Source organism: Gymnoscopelus microlampas, assembly GCF_963454915.1.
Source record: "Gymnoscopelus microlampas genome assembly, chromosome: 15".
NCBI classification, from domain to species: Eukaryota; Metazoa; Chordata; class Actinopteri; order Myctophiformes; family Myctophidae; genus Gymnoscopelus; species Gymnoscopelus microlampas.
In genome coordinates this window covers 16,598,831-16,617,050 of record NC_139952.1, presented here as the reverse complement: position 1 = coordinate 16,617,050, position 18,220 = coordinate 16,598,831, and the positions used below count along the sequence as shown (strand labels likewise).

The following is an 18,220-nucleotide window of genomic DNA, read 5'->3' as shown; positions in this document are numbered from 1 at the left end:
GGGCGCTGGGGGTCCCTGGACCCCTCTTTGATAACGTCAGCAATTCATGCTCGTCCCTATTGGTGGTCTAAGTCCACATACCAAATTTGGCCTTCGTGGCATGCTGCAAACTGGAGTTATAGCTGTTTAAAATCCCGTGCTCATCCCGTGCTTCCACGGACATAATGTGCTCATCCCGTGCTTCCACGGACATAACAGACGCTGGGGGTCCCTGGACCCCGCTTTTATAACTTCAGCAATTCATGCTGGTCCCTATTGGTGGTCTAAGTCCACATAGCAAATTAGGACTTGGTGGCATGCTGGGAACTGGAGTTATAGCTGTTTGAAATCCCGTGCTCTAAACGGGCGGACGGACATAACATACGCGGGGGGTCCCTGGACCCCTCTTTGATAAGCAGTGGCACGTGTGGCCAAAGAGAGCAGAGATGGCATAGGCAATGTCCAAGTCTGTGTGTGTGTGTGTGTGTGTGTGTGTGTGTGTGTGTGTGTGTGTGTGTGTGTTTGTATGTGTTGCTTGTGTGCCGTGCGCATCCCAGGCTAAAACGTACATACGGACAAAGTCAAGTGTAGAGCGGTTGGCACCGCTAAAAATGGCAAAATTGGTGGCACTATAACAGGCAGATGTGAAGGATTTGGTGGTTTTGCTCTGGTATCCAGGGAGTGTGTGTGCACAGTTTCACGTCGTTCGAGCCAACGGTGGCGGAGATTAGCTGCTCACAGACTGACGGACACACGGACACACGGAGGGACGGACGGATAGGGTACGAAATTGGAAGTGATGACACAAAGAAATTAACAGACACAATTGGAACTGGAACACTATAAAAAATTAAGCTGATAAATCAAGCATAGCGTTAGTTCATGCAGGACACGGAAGTCGCAAACGCCTCAGCTGTAATCAGCTGTCAGTGTGCCTGATTGCTTTCAATCAGCCACGCTTTCCTACACACTAATAATACCTCATTCCCACAACAAGGCGGTCCGTTTAAATACGGCTAGATCTCTGCTTTTCAATTGCTGACACACACGATGCTGCTGCTGCTGCTGCTGCGGCAAAGCTTGCCTCCACCACCCCAGCCTCCACCTTATAGTTCAGAGTCTTGCATTACTCAAACGTTTAAACTGAATGTTGAACTGAAATTCATGTGTGCATGGCTCTAAAGTAAACTGGAATTCAATGTTTGCATGGCTCTAATCTGAATTCAATATTCTATGGCTTTATTGTTCAAAATGCGTACAAAGATTGTATGACTCAAGTTAATCTGATTAACCCTTTGAGACCTGAAGCCGATTCTACATGTCTCCTAAATCCCAAACAGTTTTCTGAAAAACGTATGTTTCTATGTCAGTGGTGCTCAATCTTTTTCATGTCAAGGACCCCCAAAATGATATGTATTTGGCCGCATCAAAATATTTTGTTCCAGTGACCCCCAGAAGCAAAGATTTGAGTTAAAAATGTTCGCTTTAAAATATATATATTCAAAGATTTGCACACATTTTCACGATTTTTCAAAAATAGCAGATCTACAAGCTCGTAGCGCGGCACTCGGTGCCGCGCTATGAGCTTGTATATCTGCTATTTTTGAATAGCCCAAAGTGTAAAATAATGCTTTTTAGCTCAAATCTAAAAATGGGTTAAATGTCTTGCTATGGGCCCGCTCTTGTATACCTGTGGGGGGATTTAGCATTGTGTTCCCTGATTATGCTCAGCATGCTGCTTAGCTAATGTTAGGGAACATCTTAAAGAGCGGAGCCATTAACGGCAAGTTTAACTGTATTCCATTTGTTGCAATAAATGGTTGAATCTACTTTGGCGTGAGTGTTCCTGACTGAAATGGGTACTCTCTCTTGATTGGCTAACATTTTGTTACCTACTGTACCTGAAAATGTATGTTCTGTTTAATAAAGAGCTGGAGAGACAGGGAGACTCCCGTTACTCAACAAATCCTCTATAGCAATGATTACTATCATAATATAGTGCTTTAACCTTTTAACAAAAAAACGTAGTTTTAACCAAAAAAATATCACAAGTTACCCTAACTATAATAATCGAAAATCGTTATTTTACATTTCATAATTCCATAATCATGAAAGTTTATTAATTAGATGAATAATTAGATTAGATTATTTAGATTAAGGTGGTTATCTATACTCTAAACGGTGGAATAAATGAAGAGGAGTATTTGCAACTACAGTACTAATTGAATCACATCTGCTTTGAATAAACTATCCATGAAAGACTTTAGTGATTTTTGTTACAACAAAAAGTTTTGTGTTAAAAAGTTCAAGCTCTATATTCTGATAATAATCATTACTATAGAGTTGACTTGTTCAGTAACAGGGGTAGCTCAAGTGCTTTAATAAACACAACATTTATATTCAGGTGGGTTCACCAAATTTCAACTAATCACTAAAGCGAACTCATTCATCAGCCTCAATTTTGTAGAGTTTCAATTCCAACTTTGTCTGCTCATTTGTTTTGTTTCATCACTTCCAATTTCACTTGTTTATGCTGTATCCTGACAGTATGTCTCTCCTGACTGGATGAAATTGGTATAACAACCTGAAAAAAATGCCTTTTCTGTTTAATTGAGCTAAAACACAGCCTGTTATTATAGTTGTAGGACGGCCCATTAACAATTCTCTATAGCCTATTATAATACTGAAAACGGGAGTTGACTTTGGCACTTTGTGGCAGTGCTTTTATTGACGATATGAAATTTCATAAACATTGGTCAGCATTTGGTCAGAATTTATTGAGAGAATATCCCCTTGAGATGCAGCATCTCATTTTAGAGGGGGTCCTATGCACATAGGTAAAACATTACATACAATATGTAATATGCAATTCTGCCTTGTCATTCTGCTTCTCTATGTATCTGGTGATACGACTAGTGATGGTAGGCTTAAAGTCGTTATAAAGCTAGTCACGGCTGACTTCACCTGACATTGACCTCTTTCTCTTCCTTCCACAGTCACTGTAATATCAGTGACACAAATTGTCTCACTTCAGTGGCCTTAATCAGTCAGTGAGACAGAGTTCATTGAACTTCATGGTCATCAGGGACTTGGGTGTTTGCAATGCCTTGTTCTGCATTCAATACAGCAGGGTATTCAGATGCCATGGTTTGATAAAAGGTGAACTGGACGTGCAATATAGCGTTGCAACCTATAGGGCTGGGCAATATATGGATATTTATGTAGTCGTGATGAGACCAGATATCGTCTGGGATTTTGGGGATATAATATGGCATAAGTGTTGTCTTTTCCTGGTTGGAATCACTTCATTTTACAAACCTACAAGCTGTTGTGAACCTATAATTTTCATCATCCTTCTTTGTGAAATGGTTCTAAACAGAGCTATACATGCATTTCATTGTACATGCATTGCTCTCACTCTGAACTAGTATACCTCCTGGTGTGGAAATCAATGAGTATGTTTTTGAGCCAATAAGCATATTCAGATATTTTTCAATAAATGCGCAACCAGCTAACCGAATAACTGTTGATCCATAGTTTTGGCCCTTCTGGCCTTCATCAGAAGTAGGGCGTTCGAGCAAAAGTTTTGAATTTATGTTATTTTTTGTCTCCGCCAGGCCGAAGGCATGGTGGAGAGTATGTTTTCACTTTGTCCGTCAGTGTGTGTGTCCGTCCGTCCGTCCGTGTGTCCGTCCAGCTCCATACATGGGCACATGGTCAGTGAACACCTAACAATGGTCAAGCTTCACGTGACATCACAATATGTAATATAAATAGGTAAGACAGAATTAATCAGGAACATTAACCCATTAAGACCTGAGGCCGATTCCAAAAAAAAGTCTTCTAAATCCTAACAGTTCTCTGCTAAACTTATGTTGCTAGATCAGTGGTGCAGTGCTCAAACCTTTTCATATCAAGGAGGACCCTCAAAATGATGATGTATTTGGCCAGGGACCCCCCACCCCATCTCAAGAATGTTTTGTGCCAGGGTTCCTCCAGAAGGGCGGCAGTATCACGAGTTCGACTCCCGATCCCGACGGCCTTTGCTGTGTGTCACCCCCCCCGACCCATCTTCCCCCCCCCCCCCCCCCCATTTCCTGTCAGCTGACTTTCCTCTCAATTAAAGGCAGAAAAGGGTCCAAATAAAATATCTTTAAAATACAGGCTATATAACTAAAATCTAAAATGACACGGATGCTTTCCCGGTTTTAATGGGTTGAATAAATATAGCTCTAATATCTAGACAAGCTATTTCCAGCGTAGAATAATTGGTAGCTTAGTTAATTGGGGAGCAACTTCTCCAACACTATGGGACAGAGTTTCAATGACTGGCCCCAATACTGTGAAGGGCGCTGGAAGCGGCTTATTTCGCAGCTTTCCCTGGCCTCAAATGCTTGTTCATCAGGTCTAAATATACAGTAGACATCCTGTTAAGTCTTCATCCTTGTGATTCTACCACAGTATAAATACACTGCATGTGTGAAGTGTAAAAATAACGTGTGGCTTACTTAGTTCATATTGAGCAATGATACAAAAAGCTTTGAGTTTTCAGTTCAACCCTGTCAGCGACGACTCACATGGTATATGGCAGCGGTTCTCAAACTTTTTCGTGCCAAGGACCCCCACATAGACACTTATTAGACCGCGGACCCCCATTTGAAAAGATAAGCCAGGGACCCCCATAATAGAAGATTTTTTATTTTACGGCTCTTTAGCAGTGATTTCAACCATTTTAATTTCAAGGACCTCCAGTTTGACATGCATTAGGGCTACGGGACCCCATTTAATGGCATGTATGTCTCTGGGACCCCAATTCATATTGTAAAATCAATGTTAATTTAACTCTGAGAGTGTACAAATGGAACCAAATGGACCCGTAAGGGTCCATTTGGTTCCATTTGTACACTCTCAGAGTTACAGACCCATAAGGGTCCATTTGGTCCCTGTCCATCATTTAGCTGGGGACCCCCTGGAACCCCCTCAAGTACCCCTGGGGGTCCTCGGACCCCACTTTGAGGACCAATGGTATATGGACACTATCTTTTCTCAGTGGCTTTATCTCACACTAATTGACACTTGCGTACCCACCCACACATCCCCTCACAACCTAGCGACTGATTCAATTCCTCTAACCCAGTGGTTTTCAACCAGTGGTCCGGGGACCACCAGTGGTCCTTGAAGGAGTACGTACCAGGGGGTCCCCAGCAAAATTAGTTAACATAGCGTCACAATCATTTTTAACCACTTAGCTTTGGCTATTCAAAAAATCACACCTGTGTGAAGGTAGCGGCGCCTTTGATATATTTTGTCATAGATATGTGTTTCAATATTAATATCTAATATATAATATCAATATTAGTTTATACCCCAGTTAATAAGAATACAGAGGACGAACATAAGGATGGACATACACCTGGACATAGACACGGACATACGTACACACAGAGAAATACTAGAGAAACAATATTAAATCTCTGTAAATTTATTTCAAGGCTTCCAGTGGCACTAAATAGTGCCATTGGAAGCGAATCACCAAATGCATTCCAAGGTAAGTGGCAAAAACTGATCTGTCATAGCTGATAGAGTGGGTACCTAAAAAATAAACTTTGTGTGTGCGTGTGTATAAATGTGGTACCAGAAAGATATGTATGTGTTATGAAATAATCTATACAATTTATAAGCTGTACCCAGAGTGTTTATGTTCCGGACTTTTACAGTTTATATAAACCATCTAATTTTGTATTCATGATATAATATTGATGTCATGAATAGTTCCCTTGCCTGACCAATCAGAACGTTGACGGGCCTGACCAATCAGAACCTTGACGGGCCTGACCAATCAGAACGTTGACGGACCTGACCAATCAGAACCTCGACGGGCCCGACCAATCAGAACGTTGACGGACCTGACCAATCAGAACCTTGACGGGCCTGACCAATCAGAACGTTGACGGACCTGACCAATCAGAACCTTGGCGGGCCTGACCAATCAGAACGTTGACGGACCTGACCAATCAGAACCTTGGCGAGCCTGACCAATCAGAACGTTGACGCAAAAGCCAGGTATAGAGGGCTAATATCCGCTCTATACCTAAAGGTATAGAGCGGCTAGCGCCGCTAAAAATAGCAGATATACAAGAGCTTGTCGATCTGCTATTTTTGAAAAACCTTGAAAAAGTGTGCATATCTTTGAACATTTATATTTTCTAAAGCGAAAATTAACTGATATCTTTGCTTCTGGGGGTCCCTGGCACAAAACATTTTCAAATGGGGGGTCCGTGGCCAAATGTTTATCAATTTAGGGGTCCTTGGCATGAAAAGGGTTGAAAACCACTGCTCTAACCCTAAAAGCTACATTCTATTCCTGTTCCAGAACAAGCAGAATCTATCACATAACTGCATATTTCTGCCAGCATCTTCAAAGATGGAAAGCATAAAGTCACACAAATCATGTGAGAATTATTCCGCCCAACAGTTTACTAGGGTTTTTCAAACGCACAAGAAGGCATATTTTATGCCAGGGACGGGGACCGCCGCGTAAATCTTTTCAGATGGGGGGTCCGCTGCCAAAAACATATCAATTTGAGGGGGTCCTGGACGTGAAAAAGTGAGAACCACTGCTGTAGAAGAAATGTGCATGCGCCATCTCTTTTTAAATGGCTTAGCAGCACACGTCTTCGATCATAACCGCACTAAACCAAATGGTGGGCAAAATGCGGTGGTGGGAAAAGCACTCAAATGTTTTACTTAAGTAAAAGTATCAATACTGCAATGTAGAAGTACTCTGTTACAAGTAAAAGTCCTGAATTAAAATGTTACTTGAGTAAAAAGTACAAACGTATTGGCATCAAAATGTACTTAAAGTACCAAAAGTAAAAGTAGTAAAATGTTTGAAAATAGCAAATCTACAAGCTCACAACGCGTCGCGATGCGACGCGTTGTGAGCTGGTAGATCGGCTATTTTCAAATAGCCTATGTATAAAATAGGGCTGAAGTGGTTAATGTATGTTTTATAATGTAATCGTTTATATCTGCAAAGTAACTAGCAACTAAAGTTTTCAAATAATTGCGGTGGAGTAAAAGTACAATATTTGCCTCTGAGATGTCGCGGGGTAGAAGTAGAAGTATTGGAAAATACTCGAGTCAAGTACAAATACCTCAAAATTGTACTTAAGTACAGCACTTAAGTAAATGTACTTAGTTACTTTCCACCACTGGCAAAGTGCGATGTGTGAAACACAAAGAGCACGGACTGCAGAACAGAACGGCACACTCGGTGCTGTGGGGAAGATGTGACTCTATTTTCCGCTGTTAAATGAAGTGAAAGAAACCAACTTGCCGGACAACAAAATAGCCTGACAGGTTCATCAGCCCCGGAGCCCTGGATTACAGCCCTGCTGGCTGTGCTCTCTCCCCTCCCAAGCTGAACTAGCTAGGGACACTGGTTCTCAACCAGTGGCCCGGGGACCACCAGTGGTCCTTGGAGGGGGTTCCAGGTTGGTCCCCAGCTAAATGACGTTGGCAACCAAATGGACCCTTATATAGCTCTTTAGCTCTTCAGAGCGTAAAATCATGAAACCAAATTTGGTTTCATTTTACGCTCTCAAGAGTTAGATTATTGTTAAACCTCTGCATTACTTTGATTAAAGAATTGTTATTTTGATCGACGTTTGCCTCTCATCCTCCTATGGTACCAACCTCAACACAGCATGGAATTGTGGACAAAATCTTTATCCGACGATAACAATATTCTAAGGTTTTGGGTCTGAGAGGCTGCATTTTAACTAGTCGAGTCTAATAAAGTTGTTTTAATTCTGCTCTGTAAAGCGACTTTGAGTACCTAGAAAAGCGCTATATAAATTGTATGTATTATTATTATTATTAAATCTCATCAAATGGTGGTCCGTGGGTCAAATGCCGAATAACCCATTAAGACCTGGAACGCATCTGTGTCACTTTAGATATCTTTGGCTATTCAAAAATAGCAGATATACAAGCTCATAGCGCGGCCGCGCTATGAGCTTGTATATCTGCTATTTTTGAAAAATCGTGATTTTTTTTTTTTTTTAAGATTTTTTTCAAAAAACTGTTAGGATTTAGATTTTTTTTAAGAATCGCCTCAGGTCATAAATAATGGCCCTTGGCCCTTGATATGAAAAGGGTCGAAAACCACTGAGCTAGGACACAATACAGTAGGGGCAATAGGAAGAACCGGTAGAATATTGGAAGGACTGAAGACTACGTATAAAGTAGTTGCGTTTGCTTGTCGTAGATAGTCACACACTTTCCAGGATATCCAATAGCACGACTGCAACTGAAGAGATGTATATAATCTATCAAAACCACCCCCCCCCTCCCCCTCACTCAAATGTGTTTCGGTTTATGTAATTTACTTCTGTTGCTAACTAAGCTACATCCCGAAGGAGGTTTTTTAGAATGAGCTTTCTGAATGGATGCACAGACATGCGGGTCAGGGTAGGACACACTGGAGAGAGGCAAAGCAAACTAGAGAGGAGGCCGACGGAGATACGGGAAATCTCAGCTACAGGGGTAAACATTACGGGTGGACACATTTCAAGCTCTGGGGGGGCCTCTATAGGCTCTGTGTGTGTGTGTGTGTGTGTGTGTGTGTGTGTGTGTGTGTGTGTGTGTGTGTGTGTGTGTGTGTGTGTGTGTGTGTGTGTGTGTGTGTGTGTGTGTGTGTGTGTGTGTGCGTGTGTGCGTGCGTGCGCAACACTGCCAAATTTGACATTTGGACTGGCCATCGGTTTGCCTCCCCGCCCAGCCATGTCTATACGTGTCCTTGAACAAAGACACTTTACCAGCTCTTTCCCCAAGCGCTCTTCAAGACCATTTGAGCAGCCGTCAGCTGGTTGAAGCCGACTTCATTTTCCCAGTGGAATTAAGGTCTAGAAATCAAAATGCAAATCAAAAGCGTTAAAGGGGGAGTTCACCCAAAAAATTACTTATTTTCTATCAATTACAAACCCCATGAAGCCTTGATTTCATGGATTTATTTTTGTTTTTGTGGCATTCCTAAGACAATAATTTGATGACTGTGTGTGTGTGTATTTCCGGTAGGAGACACAAATAATCTACTATCCTACCGGATACATTAGCCGGTAGGAGACGGGAATCAAATTATTAGCTTAGGAATGCGACAAAAACAAAAAATAATCCATGGATTCAAGGCTTCATAGGGTGTGCAATTGATAGAAAATAAGTCATTTTTTGGGTGAACTCCTCCTTTAATATAAACTAAACAAGTTCATGCGTCTGTACTGTACGCGCGTGCGTGCGTGCGTGCGTGCGTGCGTGCGTGCGTGCGTGCGTGCGTGCGTGCGCGCGCGTGCGTGCGTGCGTGCGTGTATATATATATACACACTGAATGCGTGTATGTGCGTGCACATCTTTAAGTCTGTGCAAACATATTCAGTATACTGTGCATGTACATGACTGTGTGTTGCATATAAATGTGCACCAATTTGGGACACATCACGTTGCAGTCCACAAGCCGAGGCCCTCGGTTTTGATAGTGAAATAAATCACTTTGCAGAGAGGTTGCGTTGCTCAAAACAACTCACCCACCATTTCACAGCACACGGTCGAGACAAAGTAGCCTATACGGCTGGAGGCTGCAGTATAACGCAAGCGCACATTTAACTGAATCGGGGATACATAATCCCAAAAATTCCAGTGATGCGAACCTTGCTCAACTTAACCCAGGACCCATGGGCTCTCACACGCTTCCCTGAAGACAGGCCCCACAGAGAGGGTCGGTTAAGAGACAGACAAGACCGGATGGATGGTAAAAGCTTTAGGGATTTTTTTGAGGGTCCACCAGCAGTGTTGCCAGATTCTGTGAGAGACACAAGCAACCAGGTCTAGGAAAAAACAGCGAAAAAAGAAGCGACTATGGGCCAAAAGAGTACTTTAACATGTACATCAGCTATTTGAAAATAGCAGATCTACAAGCTCACAACGCGTCGCGATGCGACGCGTTGTGAGCTTGTAGATCGGCTATTTTCAAATAAAAATCTTGCGGGGAAATTGTAATAAGCAGATCTGGCAACCCTGGGTCCATAAATTGATGCCCCATTTTATACCGTCTATGAACTCACCACATGAGTTGCGACGTGCGTCAGAACATTTATGATGTTAATACGTTTTCACCTAAAGATGACATTACTAAATAGGGTTGAAGGTTGAAAGTATGGTCGTCTGTCTGTGGGTTTTATAAATATTTAAATTAAACCACCACCAAGAGCTTGTGACTAATAACTACACTGGATCTACTGGAACACACTGTATTTTTTCCCCATTTCCTGAAAAGTAACAGTTTTGGACATCCCAGGTTTCCACTCGACTAGGGCTGTCAAGATTACACATTTAAATTGACGATTAATTATCACTCAAATAATTGCGATTAACAATTTAATTGTGTTTCTGTCGTTGAAAATGAATGGAACATTATGAATTAAAAAAAAATACATTTCTGTTTGGCTTTTAGCTTTCGTAAACAAAAGTTGCACAGGGCAGATATGACAAAAATAACACATATTGAATTATTTTATACTTAAAAATAAACATTAACCCATTGAGACCTGAAGCCGATTCTACATGTCTCCTAAATCTCAACAGTTTTCTGAAAAACGTATGTTTCTACATCACTGGTGCTCAATCTTTTTCATGTCAAGGACCCCCAACATTATATGTATTTGGCCGTGGACCCCCATCAAAATATGTTGTTCCAGGGACCCCTAGAAGCAAAGATTTTAGTTAAAAATGTTCACTTAAAAAATATATATATTGAAAGATTTGCACACATTTTCATGAATTTTCAAAAATAGCAGATATACAAGCTCGTAGCGCGGCACTCGGTGCCGCGCTATGAGCTTGTAGATCTGCTATTTTTGAACAGCCCAAAGTGTAAAATAATGCTTTTTTAGCTCGAATCTAAAAATGACACAGTTCCAGGTCTTAATGGGTTAATAGTGGAAATAGCCGATCTATAAGCTCAAAACACGTCGCATCGTGACGCGTTTCACCTGTTTCATGTTTCATTCCTGTCCACCTTTGTCCTGATGACGCAACCCATCTCAATCTGGCCCTGCCTAATAGCAACAGCATCTTCATCTCACACAGCAATGCATCTCTCCAAATCTATACCAAATACGACACCCAAGACAAAGTTTCATTTTTCCACCCGGCAAGAATATGACACGTTATGTCCCTGCTATCTCTATGAGAGTGAATGACATGCGTGACAATGCACCCTGTGTTATATTAATATTCCTTTTTATGGTCTGAGCGGTGGCATTTCAAACCAAAAGTCATCATCGCTCGGCATACAAATGAATTTACATCAAGCACCCCATCAACCCTCGCTTTTACATTTAGCAGGGGGGAACTTCAAAATACTGTAACGCTCACATGACTAATGCAAATGCAGCAAAGAAGTCACAAAGCTGCAGGACTCTAGGAGGTAGGCTTAGTCCATTAAGACCGGGAACGCATCTGTGTGTCATTTTAAGATTTATTTGGTTATTCAAAAATAGCAGATCTACAAGCTCCATTTTTTTTTTAAATCATGAACATTTTTGCAAATCTTTGAATATGTATATTTTTAAGCGAACAACTCAAATCTTTGCTTCTGAGGGGGGGGGGGTCCCTGGAACAACATCATTTGAGATGGGGGTCCACGGACAAATACATATCATTTTGGCGGTCCTTGACATGAAAAAAGTTTGAGAACCACTGAGAAGACATTCATAGAATCCCCCAGAAGCAAAGATTTGAGTTAAAAATGTTTGCTTTGAAAAATACACACATTCAAAGATTTGCAAACATTTTCACGATTTTTTCCAAAAATAGCAGATCTACAAGTTCATAGCGCGGCACTCGGTGCCGCGCTATGAGCTGGTATATCTGCTATTTTTTGAATAGCCCAAAGAAATCTAAAAATGACACAGATGCAGATCCCGGTCTTAATGGGTTAATTGTCTTCTCGTACGTTATTAATTATTCATACTTGCCCTATATATATATATATATATATATATATTCACTATCTTATACGTAGGGGCTGGTAGAATGGTACATCGACAAACAGTGACACTGCAGAATTACATATCGTCAAAAAGGTTATATCGCCAATAAAAGCGCCGCCACAAAGTGCCGCAGTGATCTACACTGCATCAGAACTATACAAAGACGTCAGCGTTGCTTCAATCTTGGAAGAATTAAAACAAAATGCCAATGCAATTAGGCCTATCATTTATCATGTGCGCTCTATACTGTTAAATAGGAACGATAATTGTTTTGTTAAACTCTGGCACATTCACAGTAATTGCCAATCAATCAATTTACACCGTCTCTGCCAGATAAACCAGCGAGACGTGAAAAAGTAGCACTGCCCGAAGCTCACAAGGGACAATATCGCCCCTGGAAGAGCGGGGATGCCTTTTTTTTGACAGAGCAGCGTTAAGTTTGGTCTCCCACATGGCAGACAGGGGTTCAAATCCCCGGGTAGGACATGAAATGTACAGATTGCCGCTTTAATTTAACTGAGACTGTACAAATATTTATACACACTTAAGGAGGTTTTCATATACACATGTATAAACAAGTAAAATTAATACCGAGGATTTTACATTGTCCATGCATTGGTATATAAATATTATATTAAAGAGGTGGTGCCATGGTTTTGCACTTTTTCTGTTTTTCATGTGTCTATGAAGTTGATAGAACTTCATTAAGCCCCCTGGTGGTGTTTTTATGGTGTTTTATGTCTTCTCTGACTATTTTGAGTTTCTACCTGGAGGCTGAAACCTTGAGGGTCAAACGTGCCAATAGAAAAACAGCCCTTTAGTGACATAGTAAAAATATACCATCCCCCTCATTATCATAACACAACAGGCGTGGGCATGAGGAGGAGGAGGGACTAGGACAGGTGGGTGGTGCTAAGGTGGTGGAGGAGGTGCTAAGGTACCAGGTATACTTAATTAACTGGAGGCGTGTCCACATAAAAACATAATTTTAACAATTTCTGTACACTTTTTTTGAAAAAAATCTTCCTCCTAGTATAACCATAATACCTGATGATTATGTTTTGGGGGGGGGGGGGGGGGGGGATCACTGAAAATCACGGCACCCCGTCTTTAATAACTGTCACCTGAGGTGAATGAGTCCGTGTCTCTCTGAGGCATGGTCCTCACTTTCTGACATGAACAGACGTCAAAGTATCCTATTCCAACTACTGTGCATTACTAGAATGCAAGCTTAGGCTATTCTGGCAAAATATGATCTGGCCTTGTCGCTTTGGAAAGGCAGTTTTTTTCTGCACTCTGTGCTCAACCATGGCAGATGGCATTACACTAACTATTGCAGCTTCAGTGGATAATGGCACATCTCATCCATTTTTGTCAAAGACGCAGTGAATCGTAGTGTAATTCACTGAATTGTTCTTTAAATCCGCACGAATGACTCGACAACGCCACACTGTTTTACAGAGCATTGCATGTTTTTGCAAAGCAACATTTTAAAAGAAACGCCATGGTTTCATAAGGCTTGTCCCAAATTCCCTTAAAGCGCAGCCCGTACACAGCATATAGACTTCACTTGGATAGAATATAAAAAGGGCTTTCGATAAAAGCAGTGGATGAGCACAGAGCAGTGCCAGTAACATATTCTGTCTTTTGGAGCTTCAGAGCCGTGGGGAGGACAAAGAATGTCTGTGAAGGAAAGCCCAGAACAGTGATTTCTGATGAAGATAAGCAATGATAAAGATAACAGCATGTCTTTGACATTGCCATTTAATATTAGATATACACATCTCTGTGCTTTCCACTGGTATTCATCAACAGTGGCCTGAATATGTTGTTTTTGTGGTATTTTAAATCAACGCGTAGTGAAATCCGGAGCGTTTAACAGTGCACAAATTGACTCTTTACGGGACCATTATGGGTCAATTTTCACACTGAGTTAAACACTGAGGATTTTACTGTGTGGCTTCAGCAGAAAGAGAGCAGTGCATGCATCTACCACATTCCTTCCAGCTTTGCAAGCCTCCAATCATTGCATGTAAATATTTAACTGGTAAACAGTGGATGAACATGGTGTGCGCACGTCTAAAAGGAATACTATAGGAACAGGAGAGACAGGTTCCAATGAAACTGATAGCATCATACAGTTTAGGGCTACAAAGAGTGGACAAATAAAAGCGTCATTGTCGCTGTCAGTCAGAGTAATGTACTGCCTGTTCACATACCAGTCGTACCTGAGCAAAACAAAACAAAAAAAGCCAGTTTTAAAGGAATGTACCTGTGCTGTGAGTGATCCACTATGGTTCACATACCTCTCATTGGATTTTGAATCCACAAGATGCCTCCGATAAGGTGAGGAGACTGGCCCAGCATCCTGGGGCAGTGTCTGCTTTTTAGACAGCACGGGGGACGACAAGACTATAGACACTTTTTACGAGGAATGTTGAAAATTAGAGGTTTTTTTTCCATGTGCCACCTGCTGCGAGACGTCCGAGCCTGACTGATGCTCCAACAGACTATACTAGACACAGGGACTGCGCTCTGTTCCAATGGAAACAATGATGTTTAGCTACTTTATATTTCGTCGCCCGACGGCGCGACGCCGAAAATAGCCGTTCTTTACGCGCGTTATGGGCTTGCAGCTCGGCTATTTTCGGAGTGCGCCTTGAGTGAGTCCGATTTCAATTCAAACAGATGTTTTTTTTCTTTTCTATTCTCTCGGAGAGTCGTGCGCTCTGGCTCTTAAGGAGATGAGAGGTCTCACACCACGAATCTCATGAAAACAGGTAGCCCACTACGGAACCTCTCCCTCCGCTGTGTAGCTCCGAGATGAGGTTCCTCGTTTCTCGGTGCCGTTTGAGCAGGACATTGTCGCACATTTTCCACTTTCCATGTTTCTTACCCCTTTCTGCACATCGTATCCAAAAAGTCAAGGTTTCCTGCCATGCTCTCAGATGTTTTACGTTCTAGCGCACAATAAAAGCTATCCAACGAGTTGAAAAAAAGTATTTAATTCGCCTCTGTCCTCAGCCGGTTCCATAATATTTTGCATTAGAAGATGCAATTCAACATTTGACCAGTAGGGGAATCAGTAATGTTATCTCTACGGGCGCAACTCTTGCGCAATGTCTTAAAAACATGTAACCGGATGAGGAGAGAGGCGAATGAAATACTTTCTTCAACTCGTTGGATAGCTTTTATTGTGCGCTAGAACTTAAAACATCTGAGAGCATGGCAGAAAACCTTTACTTTTTGCATACGATGTGCAGAAAGGGGTAAGAAACATGTAAAGTGGATAATGTGCGACAATGTCCTGCTCAAACGGCACCGAGAAACGAGGAACCTCATCTCGGAGCTATACAGCGGAGGGAGAGGTTCCGTCGGAGCTTAGAAAACAGGCGAAGAGAAGAGGCTATGATCGACAAAATAAATAATCTACTTCTTCTATTATATTTGTGCAAATGTGTTTGCTCTCGCCTTGTTTACGAACAGCCTGCAACACTCTGCTGCTCAGACCTGTTAACCAATATATTGTCTTCCCATTTCTATCCATTCAAACCACTCCGTTCTGAACAGACCAGACGCACATAATAAATATAAACAAACTATATGACGCTTCAGTCGGGTTAACAGTACTCTAATCATGTAATGTCATACGGCCAATAATTAATACATCATTCATGCAGCAGCAAGAGTCTATCAGACATCATCAATGGTGCTGCACAGTCGGTGTTGCCAGGTCACGCGAGAGAAACAAGCAAGCAACCAGGTCTATGAAAAGAAGCCCAAAAAGAAAATATTTTCAGATGGGGTGGGGGGGGGGGGTGTCTGCGGACAAACATATTAATCTAGGGGTCCGGTCCTTACCATGAAAATGTTTGAGAACCACTGGTTTAAACAACATTAGGAAACAAGACCAAATAAGCAACTTTAGAAACAAGCCCAACAAATCCTGCAACCACCGATATTTACAAGCAACTTTACATGAATTGATGAATACACACATGGAATGGAAACAAGCCATAGTGCTTTCTTGGGTTTTAATCATTTTTAGCAGACCTTGCATAGAACTGTACTTTCTGTGCTTTTTGCAAAATGTTAAAGATTTCAAACAAACAAACAAACAGGAAAACAAGCCCAAAGTCGCTTATAGCGCGGACATGGCAACACTGTGCCCAGTGATAAAAAATGACCAGGCCAGTCTAATCTCGGTGAGAGCAGACTGCAACATCATCCAATCACAGCTGCTCACTTGATTGTGCACAGCGCGTCTTTATTGAGCCGCAGCTCCCTTGTATTTATTTATTTATTTCATATCATGACACAATAACACCTCCTATTAAGCGCCAAAGCTAATTGACATTATCCGTTGAAACGCTTAAATGAATGAGCCTTACCTTCGACTGCCATTGTGCTACTGCTCCATAGATGTGGGCATCATTCGCGGGGAGCTGACAAGAGGAAATGTTTAACTCAGCGCTCTCTCATTACCTTGTTTCGCACGTAATGAACACTTTGCTGCGGGCGAGCTCGAGCGCACAGCTGCTGCTGCTGCCGCCACCTCTCAAAGCATTCTGGGGAGTGTAGTCTCACAGCACGACCAAGGCTTCTCATCAGACAGACAGCATTTATCATTTTTCAAAAATGCCTACTCCACCACAGGTATAGAAAATGCATTGGTGGACAAGGTATAATAAACTAAAGTAAAAACTCAGTATTAAAAAGTACAAATTAAATATATAAATTATTATCTTTGGTGATAACCCTAAACCTGATATATATATATATATATATATATATATATATATATATATATATATATATATATATATATATGTGATATATATATATATATATATATGTGTGTCTGTCTGTCTGTCTGTCTGTCTGTCTGTCTGTCTGTCTGTCTGTCTGTCTGTCTGTCTGTATGTATGTATGTAACCAAAGTTAAATTACCAAGGTGTGTGTGCTGACTATGGTGCTGACTATGGTACTGACTATGGTAATGAATATGGTACTGACTACAGTACTGACTATCTCTATAGTCATCTCCATAGTCATGTACTGTATACACCTAATAATGATAACCCGGTCTGTATTAACAAGCCGAACAATATCCTGGGTGCCAAAGAGGGACACATTATATCAGTAGATTAGATTGTAATCAAGTAATGGATTCTGCGTTAGATAAGAGCAGATGCAGGGCATCAGCACTTACAAGGGACCTGGCAGCCTTGCATAGCCGTTAACAGAAAATGTTGGTTTGACTGACAGCTGGTGAATACATGTTTAAAACAATTCTCTCACTCTCACAAATCCCATTCTAGAATTGATTTATTTATCTTGTCTCTAAGTCCCTTATTGTCTCGCTCATGTCAGTCGTGTGACTGTTAGCAGCTCATCTCCAGCACCGCTGGACCGATTGGCGTGAAACTTTGCATGCACACTCTTTCAAATTGGCCTCATGGTTGCACTATAACAGGCCACTTCACCTTTTGGCCTATAACTCTTGAACCGTAAGTCGCACAGTCAAAAACACATACAGGCAAGAGTCAGAGGAAAACTAATCAGCAAAATCTTCTAAAAGGAAAAAGAAAATCCACATATTATAAGCCTACATTTGTGCACTAGGAAAATATTTGGCAAGACATTATTCAGAAGATTTATACCACAACTTGTGTAAACGGAAGTTCCAATTGAATGGCATATATATATTTTTAAATTAAATAAAAAACAAATGCATTATGTATACCGAGGTCAACATTTTTATGGAGGTAAAAATCTGGCAAACAATTGTAGTGTCATACCTGCAATTAACAGCATATATCGGTGTCATCGTCTAAGGAAATCAATAAGGCATTCCAATAGTTCTAAGAAAAGTAAATGACATTGTTAACTAGACAGTAGACACACAAAAACTTAACAAAATAAACCAATTAATTAGTAACACTCGTGTTGATTATTAAAGCATCACTGAAACCATCAGTTATTTCAAGCAACAAAGAACAGAATAACTTGAATTCTGGGTGTTCATTTCCCCAGCGAGACTGTCATAAGACAGTGATGACACACCTTTATGATGTATTTTCCATGTTGTGAAACATCTCATAAAACAAACATCTCTCACAGAAAAGCCACAATGCATCTTCAAACCCCTCGAGTACAGTGACTAATCTTGAGGAAGCAAACATTTCACA

General features: G+C 41.3%; 1 protein-coding gene across 2 annotated transcripts in view; it reads right to left on the bottom strand.

Annotated features, from left to right (window-relative positions):
• Positions 1–16,576, bottom strand: part of samd12 (sterile alpha motif domain containing 12) — a 225,249-nt gene extending 208,673 nt beyond the window's left edge. The window contains exon 1 of one of the 2 annotated variants that reach the window (XM_084081257.1): positions 16,421–16,576. In XM_084081257.1, the coding sequence (XP_083937383.1) occupies positions 16,421–16,433 (13 nt within the window). In that variant the 5' untranslated portion in view covers positions 16,434–16,576. Of the gene's footprint in view, positions 1–14,335; positions 14,450–16,420 lie in introns of those variants that run through there. The other variant, XM_084081256.1, reaches the window with a different exon arrangement.
• Positions 16,577–18,220: the final 1,644 nt, after the last annotated feature.